Here is a 22,107-nt window from a genome sequence, read left to right as displayed (position 1 = left end):
ATGGGGCGCCGGCCGTGCTCTGGGGGCACAGGCTCACCCTATGGGGCACCGGCCGTGCTCTGGGGGCACAGGCTCACCTATGGGGTGCCGGCCATGCTCTGGGGGCACAGGCTCACCCTATGGGGCGCCGGCCGTGTTCTGGGGGCACAGGCTCACCTATGGGGTGCCGGCCGTGCTCTGTAACTTGACCCAGATGGCAGTCACATAGGTGTGTATACACACAGACGCAAAACTCATGCAGCCGCACTCTGAGGATCGGCTCACCTGCCGGACTGCACCCTGCCATGTACCTCAGTAAAACACGAATGAATCGTCACGTCTCCTCAAAGCTGCTTCCCCTCTTTCCCTTCCAAACAGTGTTCCGAACCCTGGTCTCCCAAATCCTGGACCGGGCTGAGCCTCTGCTCCCCTCCAGCCTCCCTTTGGAAGTCATCACTGTTTTCCAGTATTACGGTTACTTTACCAGCCACGGTGTGAGCGACCTCGAGAGTCACGTGAACCAGCTGGCCAAGCAAGGTGGGACGCGTTCTTTGTCACACTGTGCGCTGGCTCCCTTTGGAGTCCGCTCCGGGCTTTTCAGTCATAGTTTTTAGTGATGGGAACCTTTCCTTTTCCCCCAAGTCAACAGCTGGGATCAGATCTGCCTTTTCAATGACTTTTGGACCCTTAACATTAGCGAGCCTCTTGGCAATGAAGCGGGGATTTATGAAGAGCATCCCAATCACCCAGCAGGGGTGTAGTGTTGACGAGAAGCTGCTGAATGATTTACTGATGTAATTTCTTTTCTTCATTAGTGTATTGTATTTGCCATTAGTGGGATCAAGTCTACAGGCAGTACTATTTTAGGTTGCCCTTTTTGGTGGTGCTTTCATGATAATAAGCAGAAGTGGGGTTCACAAGAAGGCAGATGCAGTGACATGTTGATAAGGAAAGGAGGGAGGATGGAAAACCAGGTCTCCGGCTGGGAATCCAGGGAATGAAAAGAATGGGCACCAGCCTAGGAGTGTGGCATGAAGCTTATTGCAATGACGTGGATGGAACTAGAAGGTATTCTGCTTTCTTTTTACTCGCTAGTTTCCTTGATTCAGACTCTGCAATCGCTGAGAGATGAGAAACTGCTGCAGGCCATGAATGACCTCGCACCCAGCAGCCTCCCGGCCCAGCAGGAAGTACTCCGGACCCTGGCCCTGCTGCTCATGAGGAATGACAGCCAAGTGAGCCAGGCTGTGATGCTTTACCTGGCCGCAGCCTCCAGAGATGAGCATTTCAGGGAAAAGGTAAAGCCCCAAATCGTGGACATCAAGCCAGAAGCTTGTTTAATTTTCTGTCATTTACTATGAATATTTTGCCATCTGTTTTTTATCAAAATAATTTTCTTCTGCCTATTAATAACATATAATCTGTAACACCACATAAACTACAAAAATATACTGCAAATATTTGAGCGCCCGTAAGTCCAGCCCCCAGAGAGAACTGTTAATAATTTGGTGTATGTTCCTTCCAATGTTTTTCTACGTATCTGCTCACATATATAATTATTTTTTCCTTAAATGAGATCACACTGTTCTGTAGTGTAACTGATTTCTTAAATGTATGATATCATGGTGATTTTCCTTGTTAGAACATGTTGATCTACTTCATCCCATTTGATGGATTAATGTACATCTCAGGGTATGGATATTCCATAATTTATTTTCTCGTTCCATATTGATCGGCATTAGTCTAGTTCCCCACTCTGAAAAATATCATGGTGAGCATACATGCACACATATTTTATGAGTAGTTTCGGGTCAAGTTATCAAACTGTTGGCTCAAAGAACAAGAATATTTTTAATTTTAAAAGCTATCGCTCCTCATTGCCAGGGAAGAGGTGGTATACCTCGTCCGGGGCTTTCATTCAGTACCATCCAGGGGTAACAAGCATCTGTGATTCAAGCACCCAGGGGCCCTGCACAGAGGGCAGCCTTGGTCCTCTGGGAGCCCTTGACAATTTGAACAGTTGTTCTAAAAACTAACTCGTGGGGCGCCTGGGTGGCTCAGTTGGTTAAGTGTCTGCCTTTGCCTCAGGTCATGATCCTGGGGTCCTGGGTTTAAGCCCCACATCAGGCTCCCTGCTCAGTGGGGAGCCTGGTTCTCCCTCGCCCTCTGCCCCTGTCCCTCTCTCTCTCAAATAAATAAAGTCTTAAAAGATAAAACATAAAAGATAACTCATGTCAGTCCTCAGATCAGCTCAAGAAAATTAAACTGGTCCCTTCTTATCCTTGGAAAGGTCAAATGTTGAACTCTGAGAAGGGCTTAACTTTTCTAAGGCATTAGCTAAGCTAGGGAGTGATGGGATGTTTGCGTCTCCAGTTCAACTCTCATCCTTAGGTCTTGGATTCATTTCTCACGAATGAGCCTTCACTAACCAAAGATGGCTTAGGTGGCACACTAGTTAAGAGGAACAACTTAGATACCACCTAGAAGTGTTTGACCCGCCCTCCCCAAACCTTGAGTTCTTTCCATCTTTTCATGTATGAAACAGCAAACGTTGGTACGTTAATTCTGTGCCACCAGATGTGAAGGGCTAAAGCCGTACAAAGCTACCTCGGTGAGAGCTGGTGTTTTTGTAGATCTCAAACCTTCAGAAGACCATAGGTATTGAAGCAAACTAGACATATGTTGGTTCATTTTTGATGCTTTTTACTCACCCCTCCTCCCCGGACCCAAATAAGTGGGAAATATCTATTCTTCTGGCTGTTGGGGTGTTGTTGCTCCTGTAATCATCTAGGACCCGCCAGAGGAGACGCTTACTACCTTGCAAGGTGACAGGGACTTCTTGCTTCCCAGGGCACCTCCTGTTGGCTTCCTGGAACTCTTACCAAGCTGAGTATCGTGGCAGCCACCATTTCTTGGGCAACTGCTCAAATTCAAGTGAGCAAGGTGACGCTTACTTGTTCTGTGAGACTGTACATCTCTGCAAGGCACAGGGAAGTGCCAAATGCTTTGTCGAGTCAGGAAACAGTGCCCACTTCCCGCTCAAGCCAACAGAGTTTCAGTCCTCTTGCTCAAAGGGACAGTATGGTCCAGAAGTCTCATCCAAAGATCCTACTACCAGTGGTGGACTGACCCAGGCCCACATCCAGCACCTTATCCCTCTGGAATCATTGTTATAATGCAAACACGCCTGAGAGCAAGGACCATTTAAGTTGTTATCGGCCATTTAAGCCTTGGAATGTATGGTTTGGGGAACTGGTTAAATTTTGGCTTGGTGGCTAAACCTGGGGGCTCTTGGGAGGCGTACCAGAGGGAAATGGGAAAATAGAGAATCATTGTGTGCTCAAGTTCATCCACTTGATGAGGACTATGCAAAAGCCAAAGTGAAATGGAACATTTAGTATTATTATTAATTCATAGCAACCAAAAAGTGGCAACAATCCAAATGTCCATCAGCTGATGAATATACAAAATCTGACCTCTCCTTACAATGGGATATCATTCAGCCTAAAAGGAATGAAGTGCTGACACAGGCTTCCACACGGATGAACCTTGAAGCCATCATGCTCAGTGAAAGCACGAGACATAAAAGGCCACGTATTATGTGATCGCATTCCCACAAAATGTCCAAAGTAAGCAAATCCAGGGAGAGAGACAGAGATCAGTGGTTGCCAGGAACCGGACAGAGGAGCAATGGGAATGACTGCCAATGGGTACAGGATTTCTTTGGGGAGTGATGGAAATGATCTGGAATGAGGTAGTGATGATGGTTTCTGAGTACACAAAAAACCACTGAGTCAAACACTTTAAAGGGTGAATATTGTGGTATGTGAATTATATCTCCATTTTTTAAAAGAGTAGGTTGTTCTATAGAACTGAGAAAACAGGCCGTGTTTAATCACAGCTAGATGCCGTGTCATGAGCAAACACATCATCAGGTGGTTGATGACACTTTCACGCTCTTTCATCCAGGCTGTATGGTGTCATCAGATCTGACTGGGCCATTCACTATGTATAGAGTATTATTCATTCTAGGTGCTAGGAATTAAATCAATTTAAAAAACAAAAAACCAGAGGCCCCTGGGTGGCTCAGTCGGTTAAGCATCTGACTCTTGATTTCGGCTCAGGTCATGATGTCAGGGTCACAGGATCGAGCCCCACGTCAGGTTCCTTGCTCGGCAGGAAGCCTGCTTCTCCCTCTCCCACTCCCCCTGCTTGTGTTCCCTCTCTCGCTGTCTCTATCAGATAAATAAATAAAATCTTTAAAAACAAAAAAAGTAATGTTGATGCTTATAAACACAGATGTATGTAAGTAATGATAATTAGCTTAGTAAGAACCAAGGAAAAGATAAGTCAGGAAATCAGAGAGAAGACGGTAGAGAGCCGGTCCCAAGGTGGTTGGTGAAGCAGGGCCTGGTTCTTGAACCAGTTCTGAAGATCATCAGGAACGAGGTCTGTCCAAAGGGGAGCAGAGCTCACAGGGCCCCCCTGTGCGAAGGACGGCACCCGGGCGCATCCGTGAGCCTGGCAGGAACAGCGGGCAGCTGGAGGGGGTGCTGAGCCAACTTCGCAGGATCTGGAAATGCCCATAAGGAGGCAGGCATTCCCCGTTGATGCTGGGCACAAACAAAGAAGGGAGGCCTCTGCTCTTCTGAGAGAGGGGCCAGTCGGTGGGCTCCTGATGGACGCCACGTGCTCTTGAAGAAGGGATCCCTCGTCATCAGGTGCTGGAAGCAGAAATGTGGTGGCTGGTGATCCAGGCATGAAATCAAGACCTTGACAAGACGTGTGGCCGTGGAAGAGACAAATCTAAGAAATATAAGGCATGGAGAAAGACACGAGCTTTCTCATGAAATAAGAACTAATTTTTACGTTGAGATTCTGATCCAGAGCATCCTTGGGCCCGCCTCCTCCACTCCTCCTTCCTGCTGGGATGTCCTCTTCCCAGCTGACATCTAACCCATCCTTCCCAGCCAGTCCACACATCGCCTTCCTGAGCCTGCCCTGTGACTTTGGAAGGTGACTGTCTTCCATGTGACTCCCCTAGCCTCGCGCAGCGTTCCCTGGAGCTAACACATCTCTTCTGTGCCTTCCTTCTAAACACTCTGAGCACTTTCGCTAGCCCTGAGGGTCTCTGGAAAGCTGCATTCGTAACTTTGGATCTTCCAACTTCGATTGCCCAGTGTCGGTGACCTGGTAGAATATAAGCAATTAACGTATTGAATTAAGAGACAGCTCTTTGAATAAACATGAATTTTAGTGGATTTTTGTTTTGCTCTGAAGGTAGTGTGACATGTCGTATCTGTGGCGATAGCTCTAAAACCACAAACGGGGTCCCTCCCTCTCTTTCAGGCCTTGCTCTATTACTGTGAAGCGCTGACGAAGGCAAACCTCCAGCTCCAGAAGGCAGCTTGTCTGGCCCTGAAGAGCCTGCAGGTAAAACCCAGCCTTAGAGACCCAGACAGGTCAGCTCGGAGCAAGTCGGGGGGCCAAGGACACCGAAAGCTCTCTTCCCGTGCTTGGGAGCGCCGCGTTAGCAGCGCATCTTACTTCCTTCGCTGTGGAACCTGTGTATTTGGGGATCTTTGTTGTTGATTTTCTTTTTTCTTTTTTCTTCTTTTTAAATTCTTTATTTAAATTCAATGTAGTTAACATATTATTAGTTTCAGAGGTAGAGGTCAGTGATTCGTCGGGTGCATATAACACCCGGTGCTCATTCTGTCACATTCCCTCCTTAATGCCCGTCACCCAGCTGCCCCATCCCTCCGGCCCCCTCCCCTCCAGCAACCCTCAGTTTGTTTCCTGTCATTAAGAGTCTCTTATGGTTTGTCTCCTTCTCTGATTTTGTCTTGTTTTATTTTTCCCTCCCTTGCCCTAGGATCCCCTGTTGTGTTTCTTAAATTGCTCACTAAATGTGACTTTGTTAGAGCCAACAACTTTCAGAAAACAATCGTGTGTTTCAGTAGCCCGCAGGTCAGGGTTAGAAATGTAGACCTTATCCCAAAAGAGAGGTGACATGATGATTTCCCCAATCTTTCTCATGTACAAAACAACAGCAGGGACGGGGCGCCTGGGTGGCTCCGTCGGTTAGGCGTCTGCCTTCGGCTCAGGCCTGATCCCCGGGCCCTGGGATCGAGCCCCGCGTGGGGCCCCTCCTCTGTCACTCTGGGCTAAGATAAGCTGTGGTCTGCCCACACTGCCCACCGCGGTCAGCTGTCCCCCCGCTCCAACACCAGCGCTACCTGAGCCTGGCTTTCTCCCAGGAAAGATAGTCGCCCTCTGGTCCCTTTGTCAGCTCGTCACAGTCTCGGGAGCAGCTTTTTGTGTCGCCCCACGCGGGCTCCTGCGCTTCCAGCCGCCCTGGCCCTGGCCGGTGCTGTGCCGAGAGACCCCACGCGAGGCCCCCCCCGCCTCCACACGCTCGCTCCCGTGTTCCGTCCCCGTCTGTGCACTGATGACCCCAGCCCGCGCCCCCCCAGCATGTAGCTGGCCCGCTGCTGGCTCTGTCCGCTAGCAGGTCACCCGCAGATGCACCCAGCCCACCCACCCCAGCCCTGGCATCTCAGTGGGTCGTGCGGCTCACCCTCACGCCCTTTACAGCCCGCGTCCTTCCAGCCGCGTCTGTCCACTGTCTCCCCGCTCTGCGCACCGGATCCGAGCCACCTCCCCGCCAGCGGCCTCTGCCTCCCCGGAGTCCGAGCGCCTGCCGTGCGTGCTCGGCTACGGTCAGAGCGCTCTTAACACAACACGAGCCCTGCTTCCCGAGCCCCGCCGTAGCTTTCCACGATTCCACGAATGAAGGCCCAAACCCTTCCTGCGGCTTGTAGGGCTGTCTTTGAGGGGCGCCCCTCGCATGGACTGTTTGTCCTTCTCCACCCCCCAACACACACACACACACACCCCACTGCCCCACTTGGCTAATTGCTCTACGACCGCCCTTCCTCTGTGGACACTTCCCTGGTCAGACCAGGTCACATTTCCCAGCCATGTCATGCCCTGTAGTGACTCTCTGTCCCACCGTCTGGCTTTCCACGGGACTGTAACCTCTTGAGAGCCAGAACCATGTCTTCATGGCTGAGTCTCCCATGCCTGGCGAACTGCCCGGTTCGGAAGGTGCTAGATGAATGCGCAGTAAACACAGACGAATTCCCACTGCCGACCTTTCCTCCGCGCCTCCGTTTTGGTCTAAACTAAGCATTAACAATTCGTACGTTAGCGCTGTCTTGGAAGCAGGGAGGTACAGCAGAAAGAACTCCCAGGAGTGGCTTCTCTTCTGGAAAGCAGGCTGGTCTCCCGGCTTCCCGACGCCCTCTGGGGTGTCCTCTGGGAAATGAGGGGTTTAGCAGATTGTCGGGGCTCCTGCAAGCACGCGCCCTGGGCTCCGTCCCAGGAAATTCTAGTACCGCACCCCCTGGATGACACTCAGCGAGCCGTGGGCCCCCCCGGGGGAGACGGCCTTAACGTCCGCACCAGCTGTGGGGTACTGCGTCTCGGGGGACCCCAGACAGAAGTGTCAGAGCGCTATCTCACGACTTTCTCCCTGCAGGCCACCGAAAGCATTAAAATGCTCGTGACGTTGTGTCAGTCCGACACTGAAGAAATCAGAAACGTGGCCTCCGAGACCCTCTTGTCTCTCGGTGAGTTTTTTTTTTTACCCGATTGTTTCCTTTTGGCACTCAGGAAGGGAAGTGAAAGGAGATGTTCCGTGTGCACTGTTTGAGCAGTTTCCCTCCGTGGGCTCTCTGCTCACACTCACACACACTCACACAGCGTATGTCACACTCACACACGCAGGGTGTGACACACACACACACAGGTATGAGGAACTGGTCAGTTTCCATCTTGCTTCAATGCCCTGTTCTCACCGTCTGGTGTAGAGGGTGAGGGTTGCTCTCTGGAGCCTCTCTAGATGGATCCGTCTGTGCGCTCTCTGGAATCAAGAACATAGATTTGAACCGGGAGGCTGAGACCGTAGTCAGGAATCCAGCTGGGATGGCGAGGTTGGGCTGGCCCTCGTAGGCGGGGCAGTGAGTGGCTGAGATTGCGGAGACGCGCCCCAGGGTATGCCCTAACCCCCTCCTCCCAGGGCCTCACCCTGGCTCTCCGATGAACCCCTGGTTGCCCCGTGGGCCAATGCCCACCTGAGCCCTGACACCAGAGAAAAGAAGTGAAGTGTATCTTTTATTCTGGAATAGCCAGATAAATTTTGCCCTTCACTTCACTTTAGAAAGCTTCGTGCCCACCAGGCTGCACACCTTTATTCCTGCTGGGGAGTGAGGAGGGTGGAGAGAGGCTTTCTTAATCCTGCATAACAGATAGTTGCTATTTTAATGCTACACCTGCTCTCAATGTGTAAAAACTAGACTCCCGAAAGTCCTCAAATCTAATCCGGTTGATAATACTCGTTGGAAAAAAGCCACCCCGGCTTGACTATAGTAGCTTAATAACGTAAGGGAGAATCTCATGGCATTTGTAATCACCGTGAAGATCACATCCATTGTAGGCGTCCTTTCTTACAGTTACTGGTGTAATAACACTTCCTTCTGCTATTGAATATATCATCCACTGCACAGAAATCCAAGCCAGCGTATGTTTGTTTAAAGGATAAAACAGTTATTCCTTATGGCTGTTTTAGGCATACAAATGATTTAATTCCCTAAAAATGTGCCCAGGGTGTTATTAGTTCGAGCTTCCTTTATCCCTTCATGCCCTGAAATAACAGTGAAGGTAAGCCAGACGTTAGGAACGCAGAACCAGCAACGCCTCTTCACCCAGTGCAAGCTGAAGAGCGTGAGCCCTGCTGGGGGTGCCCCAAACTTCACTTAAGCTGCACCCCCAGCAGCATTTCCGGGAGGCATCCTTATCCGCGCTTCACTTTGGCTTTTTATTTTATTTTACTTATTTATTTGACAGAGAGAGAGCATGAGCAGGGAGAGGGGCAGACGGAGAAGCAGGCTCCCCGCGGAGCAGGGAGCCCGATGCAGGACTCGATCCCAGGACCCCGGGATCATGACCTGAGCCGAAGGCAGACGCCCAACCGACCGAGCCCCCCAGGCGCCCCTTCACCTTGGCTTTTCCCCTGCGCTGCTCCCCCCAATCCCCGTGCCCCCTCACACCACCAGCTGGTGGTTCGCAATGTCAGCCGCACATCGGCATCACCAAGAAAGCTTTAAGATGCGCCCCTGCCTGGGCTCCGCTTCCAAAGATGCTCTTTCCATTGGGCCTCGGCACTGTGTTAAAAGCCTCCAGGTGATTCTACCATGAAACAAGTTTGAACTCAATGCTCTGAATCGCCTTTGACCCTAATACACAAATACAGTCTCACACAGATGGCTGAATCAGTCATTGTATCCACTGGATCCCCCTCTGGTAACGGGGCTGTCCCAGTATTCACAGGTGGCTAGGGAGCATTTCCGTATGGCCACTGTGAATGAGGAACTGAAGTTTAATTTTATTTAATTTTGAGTAGTGAGCATTTAAACTTGCATAGCCACACGAGACCGGTGGCCGCCATGTTGGGCAGAGCAGTTTTCCCCATTAGCTATGGCCATTCCACTGTGCTCCGGCTAGATCTCAGTCCGGTTTGGAACCACATGCCGGACATCCCAGAGCGCAGGCCCTTTCTCCTCTAACACCCTGACTGCTTCACAGGGCTGTTAAAAGAGCAGAGGAGGAGCCAACACAGGTCATCGGCCACTGGACGTTAGTCAGGGTGAGGTGCCCCGTAGACGGGCCCCAGTTGTATCTCTGTGGTAATGTTGGGGTACAGCTATAGAGGATTTGCTCTGTGCCGGGCACTGGGTTGAGGGATCTGCATGGGTTAGCTCATTTAATCGTCCCATGGACTCCATGAGGGAAAAGTGCAAATAGTCCCATTTTAGGGAGCGGTACATGGAAGCATAACTCACCTATGGATTCCCAGAACTTGTAAGCACTGGGATGGAATCCTGACCCACCCAGACTCTGGGGGACTCTAGGGAAAGAACTGAACACTTCTGATTTGCAATATATCCATGAGCAAACTAGGAACTGGCCAGGTATTCGCTCTTTTTTAAATAGGGTTCGTTAGCCAAGGTATCCAGGGTATGTGCAAGTAGGCGAGGTAGGAATGGGCCTAACTCAGGCCCTCTGTCTCTGTCTCCCCCTGTCATCACCTGGAAAGATGCTGTATTCAGTGTTTTACGTATCAGGGATTTGTGTAAATATTTTGTTTCAAATAAAGGGTTCTACTCCAAAGTAATAAAAAAGGTGAAAAAATATAACATTTGCCTCAGAAAAGTCAAGGCATGCAGAAACAATCAACAGAAATCTCTAAAAATTGGTGGCCTTTGCCAAGAGAAAAGTTCATCATGTTCTTTTAAATGCAGGCGAATCCCTACTTTTCTATGTGATGTATTACCGAAAAACTTAAATGTACCCCCCCTAAAAGCAAAGACAAACTTTTGGTTGATTGAGAGGCTTCTGTTTTCAGGGACTACAATATATTATAAAACCCATAATTACACACCCTTTCAAAAACCCACTAACATCAATGTAGTCCCAGCATTTCATGAATCTTTTTTTTTCTTCGCAATAACTTGTGATTGAGCACAACTCATACTCCCATCTTTGTCCTTCTTGTATTAAATGCATGAACGCCTGCTTCTTATCACTAGTTATCTATGATTTTTTTCCCATTTCCTAATCATTGTTTTAGATAGGAAAAACGGTACGGAGTGTTCAAATAATTTGCAAATCAATGTTGGCTGTTCGAGATGACTACTGATGGAAGTGACCTAGCTGCTGGCTGGTAGACAGATCACCACATGGGTCCATGGCAAAGAGTAATGTTTTAGCTCAAGTGTGACAGCCTAAGTTTGACTTTTACAAAAGACCGTTTAGATATGCCAATATGTAATGTGAAAAAGTAAAAGTCCTGTCGAAGTTCAATGCTTTGAAGTCAAGGATCAGCCATACTGAAATCCCTAACGCACTTAAAATATAATCCATATGACTTCTCAGGAAGAAATCTATCGTGTGAAATTATCCCCATCAAATGCCCATAGAACTTCTACTGTTTCACACCCTGACATTCATTTAGTCTCTGGCATTCCCTCAAAAGTTCTTGCTTGTTCTACGAAGGACAAAAGAGACAAACCCATAAAGCAGACTCTTACCTCTAGAGAACACCCTGCTGGCTACCAGAGGGGAGGTGGGTGGGGGTGGAGGGAAGAGGAGATGGGGATGAAGAGCACACTGATCGTGATGAGCACTGAGTAAGGTATAGAATGGTTGAATCACTATACTGTACACCAGAAACTAATATAACACTGTATGTTAACTGCACTGGGAGTTTTTTTTTTTTTTTTAAGGGCGCCTGGGTGGCTGAGTCGGTTAAGCGTCCATCTTCGGCTCGGGTCATGATCCCAGGGTCCTGGGATCGAGTCTCGCATCAGGCTCCCTGCTCAGCGGGAAGGCTGCTTCTCCCTCTCCCTCTGTCCCTCCCCCCACCCATGCTCTCTCTCTCTCTCAAATAAATAAAATCTTAAAAAAAAAAACATATAAAAAAAGTTCTTGGTCATTTAAACATTACCTAGAAAACAACATAATTAAGAGTATCAGAAGATGATGTCCCTACGTAAAGTTAACAGCGAAATTACACAGCGATCCATTCCCAAACAACTGGTATTGTTATCCTGAGGGATGAATGAGAAAGCCACGTTCCAACTGCTGTTGGTTTTTGATGTTCTGTGTGCAGGGGAAGACGGGCGGCTGGCATATGAACAACTGGACAAGTTTCCTCACTGTGTTCACGTTGGAGGGCGCCATGGGACGGAAGTCGCTACGGCATTTTAATGCGCTCTCCCATACAGCTCTCTTTCTAAATGGCCCTGTTCATCAAGGTGGTGCTGGGGTCGAGCGGGAATGCTTACAACTTGAAGCGCTCTGTTGAGATTGTCTGGCAATGTAACGTGTTATAGATAGAATTCAAAATCGAGTTTTCCAGGACCTAGCCACTTTTCCTTTGGCCAGTAGAATCGGGCTGTGTAGTACTCTGTAGATTTTATTGTCGATGGCGTCTGACAGTACTTAGTTAAAGAGCCCATCTTATCGCATATGTGTGGAATTTTAAAACAGCCATCTTTGTACTTTTTTGGAAGTTCTTCTATAAGCCTAAAATAGTCACGTGATGCTTTGATGCCTATCCTACGCCTTGCAGTTTTTCTCTGTCGTGTTCTCAGGGTTGAGTGGCCCCGTTAGCTACCTAATTTCACCTTAATGCAAAGCACACAAAAAAAGAATTTCTTCAAATAAAGGTTTGCCTGCAGAACTTGGTAAAACGACACATTGTAAGAGTTTAATTTTTCTTTTAATTTTATTTTCCTCAAGCCTCCACTACTTCTTCTATTTCTTTTCTCCATCCTGAAAGTCCCAAAAGCATGTTTCCATGGTTAAAAGACAGGTGGATGACTAAGAGCTACCTTATTAAGTTTATACCTGTACTCCTTAAAAAAACACATTGAAAGTTTAAGCTTTTTTAAACAAGAGCCATTTTTTTATGATACTTTTACAATAGAGATATTTTGCTGCTATGACAAATCAAAACCAAAAGTCATGGATTCAGAAAGCTGTGATGCTCTTTGAAGTAGAAGTACTTGGAAGTTGGAGGACTCTTAATGGAGTGAGAGCAGAAGGACATTCCAAGTGGTCCTTGTTTCTACAGGAATTACCATGAGATTAGGAAGGAGAAGAATGCCCCTAGGGACCGTCACTGCCCCCAGAGAAATCATTCATCACTGGGTGGGATCTCTTGGCCAAATAGTTAAAGTAACAGCTTCCTTTATTGCTTCCCTATGAGGGTAGCAAGTCCTCTAAATAAACTACAAGACCACTCAATAGCTTTTCTTCCTCTTAAGAGTATACATGATGGGATATGCCAAGATCTCAAAATAATATGTGTGAGTGTTATTTAAACTGTGGAGTATCAACTGTATTCTGGACGTGTTTGTATAAAATATCATTTAGGTGTCTTTTAAATATTTACATTTTAGCAAGACCTTTAAGAACAACTCGTATTCCATTTTAAAGTAAAAATTGTTGGGGCGCCTGGCTGGCTCAGTTGGTAGAGCGTGTGACTCTTGATCCCAGGGTCATGAGTTTGAGCCCCACATTGGGCGTGGAGCCTACTTAAAATAAAAAATTAAAAAAAAAAAAAGTAAAAATTGTTTGCCAGGCTTCCTGGCAAATAGTTCTTTCAACTGTGAAGTCATAATGTGTATATATATTTGTATATTTATAAATATTATATATATGCATATATCCTTCATTTTAAAGGTTCCTTGTACAGTCTACGGTTAGTATGTATGTCTATAGTCTATGTTAAATGGTTGAAATGATTCTTTTTACAGAAAGTCAAATCACAAATGTTACAGAGTTTTTTGTTTGGTTTGTTTGGGGTTTTTTTCTAATTTTTTGAATATTGCATGAGTAATTAATTCCATATCTTTTGTATTCATTTCTGCATTTTATTTTTGCTCGAAGGGGGTGCTTTTAGTTTTGTGGCATTTGTATCCATCACTCTTTCAATCATGTAAGTTAAAATAAAAATTATTTTTGAATTATTAGTCTCATGTGCAGAGCCTGCTCTTTGTTTTTCCCATGCCCTCCTTCACCTGGCATTTCTACAACACGGTGCACCTCATTCTCAACCTGAATTTATCATTATCTTGAAATTCCTTCACTTGTAAATGAGGATCATAATATTGCCCTCTCAGATTTGTTGTAAAGCTAATGGGAGCAAAAAGAGCTGTGTTTCAGAATCGTGTTATCTATGAGCAGAGACCATGAGCCCCCTGAAGATGAAAAGAGCCTTCATTTATTTGTGTGTGCTCCCAGCCCGGACCCCACCAGCATCATCACAGACGGGCCCCTCGCACTCAGCTGTGAGCGCAAGTATTCACCGACTGACATCAAATACCAGTGATTGTTTTTACTGAGTCAGCAGGAAAAGATTTTTTTTCTATAAGGTTCATTTCTATACTGTTTAACTGAATTGCCTTCCTTACTTCACAAAATTATAAAGTAAAATTGTAAACCCCCATTCAACAGACAACACCAGCACTTCTCACTGTATCCGAAAAGCAAATTAGTCAAATAGAAAAATGAAGATTTTTATCCCTGAAATTTTCGCAGAGACAATATCTCTTATTAAATAAATACTACCTTGATTTTGAGAAATTTCTAAGTATACTTTGTGTGTTTGCTAAAAACTAGATCTCTAATTTCTCATTTATGCAACAAGTAATTTTTTTTGCATACTTACTGTGAATGAGGTGTACGCTCAAAGAATATGACTGTTTTTTGCACTGCAGATCAGCAGTGAGGAAAACACAAAAGGCATAAAAATCTTTGCCCTCATATGCTGGCAAGGGGAGAAAACGAGATCTGGAAGGCAGTCATAATTGTACAAGGCTGGGGATGGGACAAGTGACAGGGCAAAGGTCACAGGGTAGAAGAGAGTGGTCCGGGAAGGTCTGACAGAAAATTGCACGTGCGGAACTGATGGGGTGAACCATGTGGATACCTCCGGGAAGAACATTCCAAGCAGAGGTAACAATAAGCACAAAAGCCTTGAAGAGGAGCCATGCTTGGGGTTTTAGATTTTCTAGTAGCCACGTTTTAAAAAGTACAGAGAATAGGGGACGTTAACTTTAGTAAGATATCTTTTATTTAGCCTAACATATCCAAAATATTTCAACTTGTAATCAATAACAAAAATTAGCAATATGACATTTTGCATTTTTTTCATACTAAGTCGTCAAAATCCAGTATGTAGTTTACGTTTACAGCCCATATCAACTCAGACTCGTCACACTTCACGCGCTCCAAAGCCCCTGTGGCCACCGTGCTGGACAATGCATGTCTCTTGTTTCCCACGCTGTCGCATTCCTGCCCTTTACTGCATCTGCACACGTGCTCACGTACGTGCACGCACACAGGTGTGGATTCAGGGCTCCAACGGTGCGTTACATGTTTGTCATGTCTCTTCAGGCTCTTTTAATCTACAACAGTAGCCCCGCACCCCCTTTCCTCTCAAGCTTGCATACCTTGATGTATTTGAAGAGTCCAGGCATGTACACTTTGTAGAAGATCCCAAATCTGGACAGGGGGGATCCAAATTTCTACTTTGAAAGCAGAGCCTTGTTGATAAGTTGGAAGTGAAATGTGAGACAGATAAAAGCCAAGGATGAATCCAAAACTTTCAACCTGAACAGGTGCAAGGATGGGGTGCCATCTTCCAAGACAGAGAAAGGGAGCTGCTGCAGGCTTAGAGAGGAAGACCAGGAATTCTGACTTGGACAGGTTATATTTGAGAAGCCTCTTAGACAGCCCACTGGATGGCTATCAAGTTGACGACTGAATATGTTTGGAGTTGAGGTGAGAAATCCAGTTAAAAATAAAATTGGGGGAGGGGGGTGCACCTGGCTGGCTCAGTTGGTTGGAGCATGTGACTCTTGATCTCAGGGTCGTGAGTTTGAGCCCCACATTGAGAGTAGAGATACTTAAAAATAAAATGTTTGAAATATATATATATATAAAATTGGGAGTCTTCAGCATATGGATGGCACTGAAAGCCGGGAGACTGGTTTATCTAGGAAGTATAGATCGAAACAAAGAAGAGCCTATGAGGCCTGAGGCTTGGGACACTCCACTATTTACAGGTCATAAAGAGGTGGAACCAGCAAAGGGAAATGGAGGGTGGTAAGCAGAAGAACAATTGGGTATGACAGCTTAGAAGTTAGGCAAAAAAGGCGTTTCAAGAAAGTGTCAAATGCTGAAGACCGAGAATTGGATTCAGCAGAACGAAGGTCATCAGTGACGCTGACGAGCAATCCCAGTAGATTCGTGGGTTGGAAATCTCTCTTTGGAGTACATCCAAGAGAGGATGGAAGAATACTTGAAACGGTGAGTATGGCCACTCTTTGAAGAGTTGTTGTATAAAGGGGCGCAGAGCAGTAACTCGGCGGAGGGGTTATATGAGGTCAAGAAAGTGTTTTACTTTTTTACTGAGAAAAAGTACAGCATGCTTGTTGATGATGCAAACGATCCAGTTGCGATGGAAAAATTAGTTAAGGCAAGAGAAGAGCTGTAGAGCCATCTCCCTGAGTGGGGCGAGGGGTGGCTGAAATACGCTGCCTGAATGGAGAGGGCGTCCATAACAGCCGGACAGCAGGGGTCCGTGTGCACGATGCAGCGAGGTGGGCGCGGTGAAGACAACTGTGCAAGTGCCCTTTAGCCTGCTTCTATTTTCTCAGCAAGATAGGATCAATACAGGACATCAGTGATGTGGAGAAAAAGTCTGATTACGTGACAAACAAGCAGAACAGGGATAATGCTACGGAAGGAGGTTCAGTACGTGTCGGAATAAGCAAAGTAAAACAGGCAAGCGGCTAGCAGGTGCTGCCCAAGCAAAGGTGCAAAGGCAGGAATGCACCTCGTGTGCGTGAGGGGGAACCGGTTTGGTCCAAGCCGAGATGCTACGCACCCAGAGAAGTGAAAGGAAACTTGGTGTAGCTGAAATCGCAGACGGCCTTCGATGCCGGCCTAGAGAATCAAGGCATCCCTGCTTCCCCCTGACTGGTGTATTCCGCTCTCCAGGGTTGCTAAGTGATGCATTCCAGAGTTCTTCACTATGAACTTCGGCTGCTGATCCACCACTGGCTCTTTCCACGCGATGGCTAAGACCCGTGTTTATTATGTGCAGTGTTGGACGCGGATTTACCGCTATTTTTTGGGGCTGTGTTGGCGTGTGCAGAGGTTCTGGAATGTCACTGTCAAGCACTTTTTCGTGAAGAAGGAGGAGGAAGGAGATGTCCCTTCCGCTGAGAGTATTTTTCACAAAGAAAAAATCGTGGTGCTTGGCCATTTATTGAAGGATGAATCTTTAGCTGTTGAGAAGAGGGCTCAAGCTGCGCACCGAATTGGACTGCTGGCCTTCACAGGTACGGACTGAGCCAGCTGGCCTCACAGAGCTCCTCCGAAATCTCTTTGCTTGTTATAACACTGTAAGTTAGTGACTTTTCAGAGGTCTGGTCTTAGATGCCTGGGACGTTTCCTTTGCCTAAAGTTTTAGTTCTTTGTCTTTGTACGACCAAAGACATTTGCCAATCATTTTCTCAAGGATCTCATGTTTTGCAAGAGTGAGTCCATCAAGTAAACGACGAAGAATTTTCCCACTTTTATTAGTTAAAAACACACATACCGAAATTGCCTAACGAAGTTCTCATTATTATGTTAAAAAAATCAAAGAATCTATACTGAGTTGATGTAACTCCCACCGAGTAATATGATTTCAACACAGAGTAAAAGCGCTTGGGTTTTTATTTTTTATCTTGTAAAAATGCGTCACGTGGAAACTACCTTAGAAAAATCATTAAGAGCTTAATGCTATTAAAACACCTACCAGGAAAGACAGTCAGTACATCAGTGAAAAGCAACTGTTAATGTATATTTGGCCAGAAAGTTAAGTGGTAAACTGCTTAAACACACACTGCTCTAGTAATCATCAGGTTTAAACTCACTCTCACGTTTTTTTCCTAATAAATTTCAGGATATACAATGAAATTTTATAGATAATCTTCAACAACACATCTTTTTTTTTAATTTTTATTTATTTATTTTTTATTATTAACATATAATGTATTATTTGTTTCAGGGGTACAGGTCTGTGATTCATCAGTCTTACACAATTCACAGCGCTCACCATAGCAAATACCCTCCCCAATGTCTGTCGCCCAGCCACCCCATCCCTCCCACCCCCCTCCCCTCCAGCAACCCTCAGTTTGTTTCCTGAGATTAAGAGTCTCTTATGGTTTGTCTCCCTCTCTGGGTTCGTCTTGTTTCATTTTCCCCCTCCCTTCCCCTATGACCCTCTGCCTTGTTTCTCAAATTCCTCGTATCAGTGAGATCATCTGATAATTGTCTTTCTCTGATTGACTTATTTCGCTTAGCCTAATACCCTCTAGTTCCATCCACGTCGTTGCAAAGGCAAGATTTCATTTTTGATGGCTGCGTAATATTCCTTTATATATATATATATACCACCTCTTCATTATCCATTCATCTCAACAACATGTCTCTTGATTAGAAGCTCTGGCTGGTAGCTCTAATTATCAGAGATAGATTGATCTCTTTTTTAAGGGTAAAATGAGTTACCTAGATGGGAGTTTGAGAGACTACATTTTTCAAATGGTGTCCATGAGAGAAAACATATACCGTTTTCAAGGACCAAGGGGCCCTAGGGGCCAGAATGGGTAAGAACCACTGGCACAGAGCTAGAAGGAAGGCCGGAGACTCCTGTGTGAAGGAAGGAGAAAAGGAGCCCACCGCTTGAGAAGGCCAGTTGCCTGTCTAGCCATTTGGGGGAAGAGCTAGCTATTTATAAGAGGGTCAGAATTCCTTAACTTGCTGTTATGTAGTCTTAGTTATACTGGTGGGAAGCAGGGAAGGGCTTATGCCCAGGCTTCAACGAAAGCTATCGTTGGCTAGAATATCCTTGGGCCTGTGGGACTGTGAGAGTGCCAATAAGAGAAATGCAAGCCGGTTCACAGCTCCAGTGGCCAGAATCTGGCCAACCATGCCACCTACTTCTTCCCGTCTCAATAGTCCTCATCCCATGTTTTCTCAGCTACTTTCTTGGGGTTTGAGATTTGCACGAGGGAAATCTGGGGTTCAGGTATATGATGAAAGTAGAGTCTAGGACCAGGTTGGGTCCGTAACCAAAGCAAGAAAAATCTTTTAAGGTCACGTTGCTCCCCGATCTGTAAGAGCTGGGCTGAGAGATGAGAAATCAGAGAGAACGGGATAGCAATGGACAACTCATGAAAAGCCTCTCTCTCATCAGTTAGACCCTGCTGGCTTTGCAAGGCAGCGTTTTGGTTTTTCTTTTTGTTTGCTCTAACACTCTAGGTATTTTTCAAGGACTGAAGACAGAGAATCCGGAATAAGACCATGAGGGAGCACCACCGGTTTTGCTCACCTTGAGATACTGACAGGCGGGTGCTTGCATGAAGGAACGAGGGAGGAGGCTTACGCAGGCAGGGAATTTCCAGGGCTTTGCCTAGGGAAATGCAGGAGTCACCGTGTCCGTATACAGCAGAAAGAATATGGAGGCATCAGCACTCAGATGTTGCTAGCAATACTTCTGAAATGCAAATACTTGTTTTCCAGGAGGACCGGCTGCTGGGAAATTTGCAGCTGAGTACATGAAAGAAGTAGCTCACTTGTTGAAAGATCATGCCATGGCACCAAAGGTAAAGATCTCGTTGCTCCAGAGTATAGCGTGTTGGTGTTACTTAAACCCCGTCAGCCAGAAGAGGGCCAAACATCTGAAGTTTATTCCTATCCTCGTTGAGGTTTTTGAGGACAAACTCGACTCTACGACCAAAAGTGAAATAAACAACAGCCTCCTTGTTAAATTCTGGACTTGCTATGTTCTCTCCGTCATGACGTGCAATAACTTGTCCTGCGTAAAGGAGCTTAAAAACTACAGTATTCTGAAATATCACTTGCAAATACTGGCGACTGAGAATTGGTCTGGGTGGCCTGAGAATTTTGCAGAGGTGCTGTATTTCCTAATTGGTTTTCACAGGAATTAATTTCTCCGAATGCAGCTGACGCAGCTATCTATACCACTGCATCAGCCTGGAAAACCGGAATAAATAATAAAAAGTCGATATAGTCTTCTTCGGTGTTTTCTTTTAGGTAGTTAAGAAATTCTATATACATCTTCAACGGTCACTGAAATAACCACACGTATGAAAAGGGCCACTCTTTAAAGTGACCTCAGAAAAATTAAGTTCATAATATGGGGATTCATTGAAAGATGAGTTATGTACATAACTGTTAGGAGCAATGGTATGTTTTGGGGGTTATTAGATGACGTACAGCCAAGGCACCAACCCAAGCCCCAGCTACCCCTTGTAGAGGGCACTGTTACCCCACCTGGATCCTCTCAGCCCCGATGATTCCAGTGCCGGCCCTCCAGCTGCCACGCCTTTAGCCGAGAGGCTCTTCTGGCCACCAGAACATGATTCTGTTGTATGTCGGGTCAGCAGGAAATTCGGGGGAATGAACACCCCAGAAAAGCAGCCCTCAACTCCCCTGAAGGAGCTCTGGATGGAGGTGGGGTTCCGTCTGCTCTGACCCCTAGACAGCCTGAAGGTAGGCTCTTGGGTTTTCCTAAGATGTGCACCCTCCCTATTGGATCGTTAGGGGATAGGTAACAGAAAACCTGCACTTGACTTCTGTGTTCCCCAGGGTCATGAAAAGCTTTATTGCAAAAGGTAATATTTATCGCAAGTGCCTAAGGGATGTGCACCCGTTTCTCCAGCTACACTAACAGTCGCCTCTAGCTGATGTTGTGGCCACCGTAGGTTGAATTATGCGCTTTCATTTGTCACAAACGGGCTTTGACCAGGCTGTGCTCCAGTCTGACGCTTCCGCCTTTATTAAACAGGTGGTGTCGTTCTGTGATCCTCGCTTGTATTTATTACAGGAACGCTGAGAGGGACGCGGATCACACCACGGGGACTCACGGGCCTCTCGCGGGCGGGGGGTGCGGGAGGTGTTCTCAGACCTTCAACCAGGCAAAGCTGTGTTCTGCTGCGCACCTGTGTGTTCTCATCCACGGTGGCTTTTGTGAACGCAGAGTTTCTCCAGCTAGAATCCCATTTACCGGGGTAGATTAAGGGTTGGAAATCGGAAGTCCCATTGAGAGACTGGGTCGTGGGCAGAAATTACTTTTTTTTTTTTTCCTGTGTCTCGTTTTTTTATGGTTTTGCAGCAGAATGCCCGACATGAAACATAATTGTAAATATTCGGCTGTGCAAAAGAGAATAGTGCTTAAGTACAGAAGGAGACATCATTTTTTTTTTTAAATAAATACTTAAACACAACTCGGGTCCCACAAGCACCTGGACTCGAAGGTCTGTGTGGCGGAGCTGCCTGCCTGTGGTTTTAAATGCTTTTTAAATTAAATTTTATTGTATTTTAAAGTAATACATGAACATGATTTAAAAAGTCAAATAACCCAAGGCCTCTGACAGAAAAATAGCAATCCCCAGACTCCCTCCTGATTCACACTCCCAGAAGTAACAGTTAGAATTCTTTTGGCTGTTTCTTCTGGTATTTACTTACCTCCATAGCTGTAAATAGTTCACATGCATTGCCAATTCTTTTTTTTTTAAGATTTTATTTATTTATTAGAGAGAGAGAGCACAAGCAGGGGGAGAGGCAGAAGGAGAGGGAGAAGCAGGCTCCCCGCCGAGCAGGGAGCCCGACGTGGGGCTCGATCCAGGACCCTGGGATCATGACCTGAGCCGAAGGCAGACGCTTAACAGACTGAGCCACCCAGGCGCCCCTTATACATTGCTAATTTTTTTTTCAATTTTAGGTATTTTTCCTTTTACTTCTTAATATGACAGATAAGACTTAGGGTTGTAACCCTGTCCCTTGCCTGTGTCCACATGCCCTCCTCTTCCTCTCTCAGAAATAATCATGCCATCATTGGAAGATCTGGGACGCCTGGGTGGCTCAGTCGTTAAGCGTCTGCCTTCAGCTCAGGTCATGATCCCAGAGTCCTGGGATCGAGTCCCGCATCGGGCTCCCTGCTCAGCTGGGAGCCTGCTTCTCCCTCTGCCTGCCGCTCTCTCTCAAATAAATAAATAAAATCTTAAATTAAAAAAAGGATGCATTATCTATATCACTGTTAATTAACTATATAACTTGTTAATTAAAACAAATAGGAATACTTCAATATTTTTCATGGCTAAGTCATATCGCGTAGTGTGATTTTCTTCTTCGCACAACTCTGTTTTCCCTGGAGTCTTGTTCCTTTGTTTTGTGGCTTTAGTTTCACTAATTGATTCCCACTCTCTATAGCTGTTCAACCACTCTCCATAGTTTCACACTGTGTAATTGTCAGCTCCCATATCCTGGCTACCGTAGATAATGCTGCAATAAACACAGGGATGCATATACCTTTTCAAATTAATGTTATCATTTTCTTTGGGTAAATATCCAGTAGTGGAATTTACTGGATCATTTTTAACTTTTTGAGCAGCCTCCATACTGTTTTCCACAGTGTCTTTT

The 22,107-nt window shown here is 46.2% G+C and overlaps 2 protein-coding genes across 5 annotated transcripts in view; both read left to right on the top strand.

Annotated features, from left to right (window-relative positions):
* RIPOR2 (RHO family interacting cell polarization regulator 2) overlaps positions 1–13,567 on the top strand; it is a 110,479-nt gene extending 96,912 nt beyond the window's left edge. For all 4 annotated transcript variants that reach the window (XM_032424634.1, XM_032424635.1, XM_032424636.1 and 1 more), the window contains 5 exons: positions 358–516; positions 1,075–1,277; positions 5,329–5,412; positions 7,523–7,613; positions 11,714–13,567. In XM_032424634.1, the coding sequence (XP_032280525.1) occupies positions 358–516; positions 1,075–1,277; positions 5,329–5,412; positions 7,523–7,613; positions 11,714–11,811 (635 nt within the window). In that variant the 3' untranslated portion in view covers positions 11,812–13,567. The remainder of the gene's footprint in view (positions 1–357; positions 517–1,074; positions 1,278–5,328; positions 5,413–7,522; positions 7,614–11,713) is intronic.
* Positions 13,568–16,685: 3,118 nt separating this feature from the next.
* On the top strand, positions 16,686–19,613 carry ARMH2 (armadillo like helical domain containing 2). Its single transcript, XM_032424768.1, has 2 exons — positions 16,686–16,958; positions 19,186–19,613. The coding sequence occupies exons 1-2, from the start codon at positions 16,691–16,693 to the stop codon at positions 19,611–19,613; spliced, it is 696 nt and encodes a 231-aa protein (XP_032280659.1). The 5' UTR covers positions 16,686–16,690.
* Positions 19,614–22,107: the final 2,494 nt, after the last annotated feature.

Source organism: Phoca vitulina, unplaced genomic scaffold (assembly GCF_004348235.1).
Source record: "Phoca vitulina isolate PV1807 unplaced genomic scaffold, GSC_HSeal_1.0 scaffold31, whole genome shotgun sequence".
NCBI lineage: Eukaryota > Metazoa > Chordata > Mammalia > Carnivora > Phocidae > Phoca > Phoca vitulina.
Note: the sequence above shows the minus strand (reverse complement) of the source record. Positions and strands in the feature narration are given on the sequence as shown.

Coding starts and splice junctions, on each gene's coding strand:
- ARMH2 (XM_032424768.1), top strand. CDS start 16,691: ATGGCTAAGACCCGTGTTTATTATGTGCAGTGTTGGACGCGGATTTAC. Junction 16,959..19,185: donor TGGACTGCTGGCCTTCACAG/GTACGGACTGAG, acceptor CTTGTTTTCCAG/GAGGACCGGCTGCTGGGAAA.